Source organism: the organism of the source record quoted next, unplaced genomic scaffold, assembly GCF_019419815.1.
Source record: "Pyrus x bretschneideri cultivar Hongxiangsu unplaced genomic scaffold, Pyrus_bretschneideri_v1 Contig6, whole genome shotgun sequence".
Lineage (NCBI taxonomy): Eukaryota > Viridiplantae > Streptophyta > Magnoliopsida > Rosales > Rosaceae > Pyrus > Pyrus x bretschneideri.
This window is the reverse complement of record NW_025999798.1, coordinates 4,682,790-4,693,856: the sequence shown is the minus strand read 5'-3', so window position 1 is coordinate 4,693,856 and position 11,067 is coordinate 4,682,790. Positions and strand designations below refer to the sequence as shown.

General features: G+C 38.7%; 2 protein-coding genes and 1 long non-coding RNA gene across 4 annotated transcripts; 2 read left to right on the top strand and 1 right to left on the bottom strand.

Annotated features, from left to right (window-relative positions):
* The first annotated feature begins 615 nt into the window (after nucleotides 1-615).
* LOC125471649 (F-box protein At1g67340-like) lies at nucleotides 616-2,417 on the top strand. The gene is made up of 3 exons (XM_048572333.1): nucleotides 616-914; nucleotides 1,060-1,222; nucleotides 1,360-2,417. The coding sequence occupies exons 1-3, from the start codon at nucleotides 631-633 to the stop codon at nucleotides 2,125-2,127; spliced, it is 1,215 nt and encodes a 404-aa protein (XP_048428290.1). The 5' UTR covers nucleotides 616-630; the 3' UTR covers nucleotides 2,128-2,417.
* A 5,450-nt stretch (nucleotides 2,418-7,867) lies between these two features.
* LOC125471434 lies at nucleotides 7,868-9,024 on the top strand. The gene is made up of 2 exons (XR_007253620.1): nucleotides 7,868-8,060; nucleotides 8,140-9,024. It is a non-coding gene; the product is annotated as an uncharacterized LOC125471434 (long non-coding RNA).
* LOC125471433 (REF/SRPP-like protein At1g67360) lies at nucleotides 8,895-10,616 on the bottom strand. 2 transcript variants are annotated; one of them, XM_048571779.1, is made up of 3 exons: nucleotides 10,457-10,616; nucleotides 10,115-10,348; nucleotides 8,895-9,587 (listed from the first exon to the last, which is right to left on the bottom strand). In XM_048571779.1, the coding sequence occupies exons 1-3, from the start codon at nucleotides 10,469-10,471 to the stop codon at nucleotides 9,132-9,134; spliced, it is 705 nt and encodes a 234-aa protein (XP_048427736.1). In that variant the 5' UTR covers nucleotides 10,472-10,616; the 3' UTR covers nucleotides 8,895-9,131. The 2 variants fall into 2 exon arrangements, with proteins under 2 accessions (XP_048427736.1, XP_048427737.1); XM_048571780.1 differs by having other exon boundaries at nucleotides 10,115-10,345; nucleotides 10,457-10,569.
* Between the last annotated feature and the right edge of the window lie 451 nt (nucleotides 10,617-11,067).

The following is an 11,067-nucleotide window of genomic DNA, read 5'->3' as shown; positions in this document are numbered from 1 at the left end:
CTACACGCACACCCAATGCGTCCCCCTGACGCTTCTAAAAACAAAAAAAAATATAGTTGTGTGGGGGGGGGGGGGTAAAAACTTACAACCGACGCGTGAGTTTAGTATTATAACATCGGGTGAAATTTGAAAATAACAGAAGATTAACCAAGTTTAGGTGTTTTTACAGATAACAAGATTAACTGTCGCTGTAACGATTCGGAAGATAAATATGTATTTTTAGGAGTGAAAAAAAAAATACGAACAAACAGTTAGAAAAGAGGGAGAGGGAAGAAGGCTCTCTCTCTCTCTCTTCTCCCAGCGGGTTCGGGTCGGGTTTCGAATACTTTTAATGTTGTGCGTTTTACTACGGAGAGGGACTGAAAAGCCAAAACGAACCGAGTCCCGACGGGGGACAGACGAACGGATCTGGGTCAACCCTGTTTGACCGTAAATACAGTAAAGTCCAGGGGCGAGAAGTTGTAAAAAGGACGTTATGTTTATTAAATGTGTGATTTAGTGGTCGCTTGAGAAATATATATTAATTTGTTGGAGAGCATTTGGCTGTGTGTTTCTTCCTCTTCGCTTTTCCCTCTCTCTTCGGATATAAGACCCCTCACTCGGCTTTTTATTCATTTCTGTGAGAAAATTATGAGGACCAGGGGCGGCGTTTGTTATCCGACAGTAGGCGGAGGAGTCGTAGGCGGAGGTGATGTGGGTTGTCAGAGGAAGAGGAAGAAGGAATTCGCCGGAGGAGAGCGGACGATCTGCCGGAAAAGGAATAGATTCTCGCCGGGCACGACGAGGACGACGACGACGACCTCGTCGGCTCCCGATTCGTTCGACGCTTTGCCGGACGACCTCCTCATTCTTATCCTCTCGAAACTCAGCGCCACCGCCAACTCGCCGGCCGATTTCATCAACGTCTTGATAACGTGCGCTCTAATTTCCATTAGTTTTTATTTAAATTTGATTAATTTGTGTAAGTTTGGAGGTTAATCGGTTAGTTAGAGAAACGTGGTGGGAGTATGTTTTAAAATCGAACGGAACTGACGCTTTGATTGGATGGACAATTAACAGATGCAAGCGGTTGAACGGCTTAGCTCTCCATTCTCCAGTGCTCTCCAAGGCTAATCCGAAAACGTTTATCCTGAAAGCCAAGAACTGGTCCGAGTCGGCTCACCGATTCCTCAAGCTCTGCGCCGACGCCGGCAATACCGAGGCCTGCTACACTCTTGGCATGGTCAGTTCACTCCGAAACCCCCATAATTCTCATTCAATTTTTTTTTAATTTCATTTGGTTACTTGTTTAATCGCGTTTTTATGAACGTTTCGCGGCATTATTATTTATTAACTGTTCTTATTCGTTTGTCTCTGCAGATTCGCTTCTATTGTTTGCAAAACAGAGGAAGCGGAGCCTCGCTCATGGCCAAGGCGGCGATTGGCTCGCACGCGCCGGCGCTCTACTCTCTCGCCGTGATTCAGTTCAACGGCAGCGGAGGCTCCAAAAACGATAAGGACCTCCGGGCCGGAGTGGCGCTATGCGCGCGTGCCGCCTTTCTCGGCCACATCGACGCGCTGAGAGAGCTTGGGCACTGCCTCCAGGACGGTTACGGAGTTCGTCAGAACATAACGGAAGGGCGACGGTTTCTAGTGCAGGCCAACGCACGTGAACTCGCGGCGGTTCTATCCTCTGCGGCGGTTTCGGGAGTCCCCATGCGCCAGTTACTGACGTGGACTCCACTCCCTCACCCGCACCCTCATCCTCATCCGCAGCTGCGGCACCTGATCGGGTCGGGCTGCCCGCTGCTCAGCGACTTTGGGTGCAACGTTCCCGCCCCAGAGGTGCATCCGGCGAACCGATTTTTGGGAGAGTGGTTCGCTGCTCGGGACGGTTCGCCTGGACCGGGTTTGAGGCTTTGCTCGCACGTGGGATGTGGGAGGCCTGAGACGAGGAGACACGAGTTTCGTCGGTGTTCGGTATGTGGGGCCGTCAATTACTGTTCACGCGCGTGCCAGGCGCTTGATTGGAAGCTAAGCCACAAGGCTGAGTGTACTGCCGTTGAGCGGTGGGTGGATGAGGAGGGTGAGGGTGCGGACGATGACGGAGCTGCCAATGGGGGTGATGACGTTATGGCCGAGAGTTAAGAATTAGACGGTGACGGTGACGGTAACGGCACGAAAACGTGAATCAAGACCAAACGGAAAAAGGAAAAGGGGAAACAGGGCCGTTTTGTGAAAATATATGTTAAGATAATCATGGCCGTTGGAAATTTTGTTCACCTTTTTTAACACAGAGGGGGGTCTTCTGAAGGGAGCATTTTCTTTTTTCTGTGTTTTTTGGGTTCTTTTTTTGTACTATAGAGCAACTTTAGCCTTAATTTCGGTAAAAAAAAATTTCCAAATTTATGAAAATTCAAATGATCTTTCCTCTCTTATTCTTTTTCTGTACATTTTTTTTCCCTATTTCCACACAAAATTCAAATGTTCCGGTTTCGGATCCAAGTTGGTGGCCACAATCGAGACCAACTGACTTAATCTACGTATGCAAGACACATTTGGCTTAATTTACGTATGCAAGCACTGATTTTTTTTTCTTCTGATTTTCACGTTTGTAAAATACATAGTTGGTTTTCTAAATGATATTACACAATTGTCTTCTGGGTAGGTGCCAAATAGGTCATTTATCTTTGGGAATGTTAAATTTTCAAATTCTTTAATTTACGAAGATGTAAATTAAATTTTTATGCATACTATTTTAGTCAATTTAATTAAGTTTATATGTACAGAATTTCCAGTCTTTGAGTAACTGGTCATGTGACATACACCATTTCTAAGTTTTGATATGAACACACAACAAATCTCATTTATGCTTTAGGAAACTATTTCAACTTTTTCTCGTTTGAAAATTCTATTACTTGGGCATAGATTGGTAGAAAATGTGATTTTATGGGGTGAGGAATTGGCTTTACTTTAAGGTAAAGTTATAGATGTTCCTTATCTTGATGTCAAATAAAGAAAAGAGGAATGCTAGTTTTTTTTTTTATTTTTTATAAATATCTGTTCTTTCTGCTTTTTTTAACTATTTTTTTGCATGTAAAATACACTTACACATTAAGCTAAAAATTAAGAAAAACTAATGAAAAGAGCTTGAAAATTTTGAGTTTTAATTATAAGGACAAAATAAAGGGTAAAGTGAATAGTACCAGGATTGACTTTTTAGTGTAAAAATGTGGTTTTTCGTTAAAGTGAACAGTACCGGGAGCTTTTCGTTAAAGTTCCCAAAAAATTAATGTTCTTAAAAAATTAAAAACTTGAAATTTTTTTTGAACAAAAGATACTATCTACATTAAGAGGAAAGAGCGCGGACTTAGTCTCATAATAGGCTACAAATAATGTTATTTAAAATCACTTTTGACGAGAAATGAACTTAAGATCTCTCTTTTACAATTGAAGAGGAATATTACTAGACCGTAAAACTAAATAACAAAACATAATAATATATTAAAACCCAAACAAAATCCAAATTCGACATGGGTACTGCATGTAAAGATCGTATAGATAGCCCAATTGACGACATGAGCATGCATGCATGTTTAAAGTCGTGATTGTTTTGAGGTGAAAACTTGGGGTTTATAGATTAGGATTTGGAAGTGCATGATAGGCTAAGTCCAGGAGGCGGAGGGATTGGCAGGCGGCGATGAAGGGGAGTCGAAGGTGGTGTCTGAGTGGAGGTTGAGGGTTTGGATTTGGAGAATGGAAGATAGGAAGAGCACAAGCAATGAGCAATTTATGCCAAAGGATGTGTTGATCATCGCACTTGCTTTTAGGTGGTAAAAAAGGGTCAGAACACACATTTAAGTGATTGGCAAAGAACAATAGGAAGGGAAGGTAAAACTAACAAACAGCTATTAGAATTACAATGTTGTTATATTGTTTTTTAATAATATTTGCCTACTCAAAAATGAATAAAAGTTCTCGCTAAAAGATTTTCATTGTTGATTTTTATAACCTCGTGTTTGAGATTAGAATTGTTCATATTATAAATCATTCTATAAAGATCATCTCTGAAAAAAAAAATTCAATTAAAATTAAGGTCGTTTGGTTATCGAACTGTATAAAAACATATGAACGGAATTGGTAAAAGCATTATGAACCGTCTATATATTTGCTACAATAGATTGACTAAAAGGCTTATTTTTAATTTATTTTTTGCATATATGATATTTACAGAGTGATTCATAATATGAACAGTTGTAATCATATGCACAAAATTATGTGGTTCAAACACGAAGAATTTTGAGTACGAGTTCCTATTCATTCTTGAGTAGTCAAGTGTTGGTTTTTTTTTTTTGGGTACTATAATTAAGTAGATCTTAGATTTGACTTCAGTATATGACTACAAGTTAATAAGACTAACATATTGTGTGACCTAATTTAATCCATTTTTAGGTTGTTTTAGTGGGAAAAAAATGAGAAGAAGAAAAGGGGAATAGAAATAGTGGGAGTGGGGAAAAAAGATGTCCAATTTGGGAAGTGGTGGGCATTGTTGTTTTTCGGGATGAGTCAATTATGTTCACAACACCAAATCAAGTGGAGAAAATAACAACACAAAATTAAAACAGCATCTCTCCTGGTGGGAGCGCACTTGTTTTTCTCTTTAACACTTTTTATTTTATTTTTCTTTTTTCTTTTAGTAAAGAGAAAATAAAATCATTGTTGTTGATATTATTAATTGGAGAATGATGAGGAAACTCTCTTATAGTGAGATTTTTTATCGACTCTTTGTCACCTCACAGTTTAACGTCAATTTCTATACCAACATTATAAAATATTATGTTAAAAACATAACATGATAGAGAGTCTACAAAGAATTTCATTTTTAAAAGAATCGCTTTTAAAATTTCTTTTATTCACTTGATGTTGAGTTACGGTGGTCCAAGCCCAAATCATTAAACACATTAGTTGAGATCAGATGGGCGTGACAGTATAGCTCAGCAGCTCCATTTACTCTTTACAAACCCAACTGCAACTGTAGCCCAAATATTTTGACTATTTTTCATTTTTACATTCACCCAAACAGAATGTTGCCAATAGAGTGACCACAACTATTGTCTAGGTAGTGATATTTATTTTTGATAGGTAAATGAGAAATTTTAAGTTCGATTCACATTAAACTAACAATTTACACGTTAGATCGAAGTGTGGAACGATTAATCTTAAACTGGGTGGGCTACCTAATTTTCATAATGTGGCTAGTTGAATGCTAACATTAATATTGACGCCAAAGCAAGAAAAATTGGAAAGTCGGCGTTAAAACTAAAAATTAGAGCAGCAAATGTTTTACTCAAAGATTGTGTTCATTAATTGAGTGACCAAATATCTCAAGGATGCCCAGTGACATACAAACTTGAGTTGATAAAGAGTTATCGAGCTTAATTTGGGTGGGATATTAGGCTTAATGAGGATGCAGTTCGGCCATGGGTCAGATTGTCGACACAAAACTTGTAGCTAAAGTGGTTAAGAGTACTTACGCTTATACTTAAAAGTTTTGTTTCTTTAGTTGTAAGTCAATAGTCACATGTGTGGTTGAAGTCCTAGCTAAATGTTTGCTAGGCATTTAGGAATAGCCGGTGAAAACCCAGAGAGCATAGAGCTGATCCAGTTTCTTGCTTTCCAAAGTGTTAAGCAAAGCCCACAGAGCATTGCTTCCACCTCTGAATTTTGGTCTAGAAAACAAGTACAAAATGATGATGATGCGTCGCTGCACAAAAGCCGGATCTTAAATTTGTAGTTCATCTTATTATTATTATTACTACTACCTTTGCATTGGAATTTGGAAATCCAAAAAAAAACCAAAAAAATTAAGAAAAAAGACAATGTTTAGTAAATGGTTGTCAGCTTTTGAAAATGTTTGTCTCAAATGGTTCATGCATAAAAACGTCACCATGTTTTTTTGTTTGAAGGAGGATTTTTTTTTTTTGGATTTTCTTTATAAGAATCTTGGAGATCATTAAATCACATTCGTTTATCGTATATCGTGTGATCATAAATTATTGTAAATTTTTTATTTAAAATTAAATATAAATAATACCTAATAAAAATTAATCGCACGATTTACGATAAAAATATCTGTAAAGGATCCTCATTGTTTTTGTTTGCAATTTTTGCTTTGTCTTTCGTTTATGCTTAATGAATTAAACTGGTTGGAGTTAAATTTGTATTGCTTTTTTTAGTAAATTGAAATAAAAGTTAGTAAAGCAGAGGGAGGGGGCAACCAGTTTCTACAAAAAATGGCGCTCATTCAATGCCCTTCTGCCTACTCCAACTCCTGTTTTTGAGTTTTGACTGCCCAAATAAGCAGTTTTTGAAGGGGACCCGACCCGGCTTCTCTGCCCTTTCACTTTCCATACATTCTCATCCCTTTCTATTTTATGCGATCACGGTTAAGCCACGTTAATATTTTGTATTGACTTTTTTATAGAGATAATAAGACAAAAAACAATAATAATATAAAATATTAACGTGGCTTAACCGTGACCGCATAAATAGGAAGGAATGAGAGTGTATGAGAAGTGGAATGGCAGAGAAGCCAGGTCCTTTTGAAGGCTGTGTTGTTGGTTAAATAAGTGCTTTTGTGTTGTACAACAGAAAGGTAGCTAGTAGATTAGATAATAGCTTCTGGGTATTATATGCACTTGAGAAGCTCAGCTCAAATTCTTCAAGTGCAAATTTGCTGACTTATATGGAGCTTCTAGTTCAGTTGATGAACAATGTTCACCTTGCACTCGAAATTCTAAATTCGATTTCTCTTCTTTCAATATTTGTATGTATTAAAAAAAAAATTTATTATTAGCACTTAAAAAAATCTCATTCTGCTCTTCAAACTTTCTATATTAGGAAAGAAAAATACGCTTAGGATGAGTGTAAAATAAGATTTTTGGAATGCTAATAACACTTCTCTAAAAAAAAACATATTACATAACATATGTGTTTATCATATTTGTCTACGAGCGTGTGATTAACAGCTTCAATTGTAGATCACTTTACCACTAGTAGAGAGAATTCGACTATCATTCTCCTTCCTTTGTACTAGTAAAAAAGTATTTTGAGATCGATCAACACTTTTAATAAACAATTGAAATTGGTTTGTGAAATTATAACCTTTGTTCGTTTTGTCCGCTCTAACTCTAAATTCGGTTTGGACACTTATAGCGTTTTAAGATCTGTTGATTAGAGAATTTGTGCTCACCATTTCTTAGTCGTGCTGATGTTTTCCACCTTATCAATTATTGTTAGATGAATTTAAATCTCGAAATTCTTATAGCAGATACATTAAATGATAGCCACTCAACAGTAATTAATGAGATGGTGAGCAAAAATATTTCTTATGTTGATTTTCCACTTTTGACAAATTAGAGAAGACATTCCTAAGTTTTTTTGCTAAAAAATCATAAATTACGAATAACGTATTCTGACCGAATAAAATCAAGGATCAGAATCGCTAAATTTATTAATCTTTATTTGAAAATCAATCCTGCAAAAATCATTTGAATTGTAGACCGTTTAATCATCCAAACATATCAAATAAATGGACAACTCATGATGAATATTTATTTGATACCTACATCATCAATTTATTCTATACATTTGAAATATTAGATGATCTCCGATTGAAATGAATTTTTGTAGAGTATGGGTGATCTTCAAATAAAGATTAAGAAATTCAACAGTGTTGATCGTAAATTTTTTTACACAATCAAGATACGTTATTCGCAAGAAATAATGAGCTCGTCCCAAAGAGGGAAAGCAAGTATTATCCTTTTAAGTTTTAGGCTTCAAATCCGGTGCAAGTCCAAAATCATCAAAATTGGGCCTTTACTAAAAAAATGCAAAGAAAAAGGAAGTTGATAAGGCCTTGGTCCCAAATAAAAGCGAAGGAAAAGCGGGTAAATCTTGGCAGGCCCAAATTAAAGAGTTCCAAAGAAAAAGAAACTACTTTGCTGCTTTTGACAGTTTGACCCCAAATACCGTTTGCCATACACAGTGATCTGCGCAGGAAAGCTCTAATCAACGAACAGGTAAGTTTCACAGTAGATTCTCCTTTTCAATTCTGTTGATAATTTTGTTTTAATTTTTTTTTTTTTTTTTATAATTCAGATTGATCGCAGCTTAGATTTGTTATTGAATCAATTTCTTTCCACATCGCGATTTTCCGATCAGTTTGGTTGCCGAGAAAATGATAGAAAGGAAACGAAAATCTGCAGATTCTCAGTGCATCTGGAATTATATTTTCCCTATTGAATCCCAATAGAATAATCTAATAGCTGAATCGATTTTCCTATGAATATTTTGAATTTGTATAAACTAGGGTTTGTGGAACTCTGAGCAGAGCTAAGATTTTTAGGTTAACGTTGTTAAGGCGTGAGAGATGGCGTTTATAATGGAGTTTGCTGAGAATCTGGTACTGATGCTTATGGAGGACCCTAAAGAGAGGGATAGGAAGTTCAGGGAGCACGTGTATGCGGTGAAAGACCAAGGAGATGTGGGCGCTACCTCTCCGTCCCTACGGATTTTGGACCCTTGAACGCCACAACTCGCAGCTCCGTTGGGATGCCCAGATTAGCCAGGTTGCAGGCCGGAGGGACCCCTATGATGATCTCCTCCAACACAGCTATGATCCCGTCACCCCCCAAAACTAATTGAGTGCGTATAAAGTTTGTTTTTTTTACTGTTTTGAAGCCATTCTGTGTTTCTAATGCATCGTTCGAACTGTGTGGAAGTTGTTGTATTGTTGTCAGTCGCTTCCGAGATAATGTAGGTTGAATATGTCTTCATGCTAATTGCTCCAAGGCACGTCCTTAGGAGAGTTGATATTGGCGTTTGCGGTAGCTTTGTGCTATATGTTTGGGTCATTGCTGCAAGTTTCATGTTTTTTATTCTAAATTTAGCCGGTGAAGGTCTTTAACAAACTGAGACAAAAGTAGATGTAAATTTACATAGACGCTAGCGAAGCTAAGTAGCTATCCACATTTCTTCAGTTCATCCACACCCGCCAACCTACCATATTAGGCTTTTCTTTAAAACAGGACAGCTAGTATAATTAAAGGGCCAAACTTAAAACCACCAAAGGCAGGCAGGCGGACATTCCTTCAATCAGAATCAGAAGAATCCGATTTGTGCTCGACATGTGCAGCCGCATCTTCCTTCTTCTCCGCCTCTCCCTTTTCGACTGCCTTGGATATCTCATCGATCGGAACCAGGGGTAGATAGCCGAAGATGGCATAGCCCTTACGGGTCAAGTCCTTTACGGTGTGGTTGTATTTGCCAGACCAGTGCGCAGCGGTTGGTGCAGCCTTCTGTGCCACTGTGTGGATGGAAGGGTACTTGTTGAGTCCGACCCACAACTTAACAGATTGTTTCAAGACAAAGTTCTTGTACTCAGTAGCTGTATAGTGAATAGCTGCGCGTGGACCGCCAGTTTCAACCTCCTTTAAAATTCTGTGTCCCTTTTCCGCTGCCTTCTGGATCAAGCAGTGCGCTTGGCTCGCGACCTGCTTAGCCACTGGAGGAGCATGCTTATCGAACTTGTCTTTGCCTTCATCCACCTGTGAACAATGAATATATCAAGCCTCGATCACCTCGATCATTCATGCACGAAGGGCATTCACAAGGGGCATAACAGAACAAACGGGCATCATAAAGCTGTTGAACACGTACACTATAACCTCATTAAACAAGTAGCTCACAAACCCAGTTAGCAAAAACACAAAGAAATCTAGTTGGATAAGAAGCATCAATTATCCATCGAGATGTAGAAATCGCGGTCTTTTTATCCGGCACCAGCCAAAAAACTAAGGAGGAGTTCATGAATGATGTCTCAAGTCTCTTATTAAAATGGATTCCGACGGGCCTTTTCGGCGTCAGGGTACAAAACCAGGCAGAACACAACTAAAAACCACCTTCATAGATCATAAGCAAAAGAAAAATCATGCATAACCACCACACAGCTTTCAAATTTCACAAATTATTAACTGTTAATTCACCAAATTAATTCGAGAAATTTCCCAATCTGAACAATTTCAGTTTCTTTCTTTCTAATCAGGAAAAACACAAATAGAAGAGAAGAGAATACCTTGGCGTCGAGGAAAGCGAGGACGTCGTCAGGTACGCCCTTAAACTTCCGGTAAACGGGACCAACGACGGCGGTGACTGCGCCCTCCACAGTCCCGACCGTCGATCTGAGCGGCCCGGAGTTCTGCTTGGCGTAATCGTACAGATTCGAAACGCACACCAGCGTCTGAATCGCCGCCACCCTCAGAAACCCTAGGTGCTTCAGTTCCCTCTCCTTGCTGATCTCCACTCCCTTCTGCAACAACACATCAGAAAGTTGCTAAAGATCCAGGCAAATATAACATAAAAACAAATCGAGAAAGATAAACAAAACGACAATTGAGATGATTGGAAATTTAATTACATCGACGGTGGCCATCGTTTGTAGATTCTTTTCTCTTCGCGGCGGTTTTTGAGATTCCGGGAAGTCGCGACTGAAAGACGAAATGGCTTTGGAAAATACGGATGGCTTTTGGTTCGAGGGTAAATTTATAGTGGCAGCGGTTACGAAAGGAATCTTGTGCGTTCGGGCGATGGACGGTGGATGTCGGATCTGTTTTGTTTTGAGTGGGCCCAGAGGGTCAGTCGACTCCGGATCCAATAGCAGGGAAGGGATGTTTGTGGAACTTTCAGGAAAGGAGCTTGACGTATGGATTCTCGTGGCGAGTAGCCTAGCAGCTTTGCCCCCACCAAGTCCGAGTTTGAGGCTGAAATGCTTTGTGTGGGCCTAGTCATTATTACGTGGGGCCCACTACGAAACCACCGGAGCTAAGTCTAGCGTACGCATTTTATGGGAGAGATCCACGTTAAATTAGTAGGTCCTAAATTTATTACACAAAAAAATGATTTTTTTAGCAGTACGATTTAGATGTATTTTTTTTCATTTATAAATGATTGGTTGTTAAAAACGAATTTTAATCATGTTATTTTTAATATATTGTGAGGATAAGTCTATCTTCATCTTTATGTAGATAA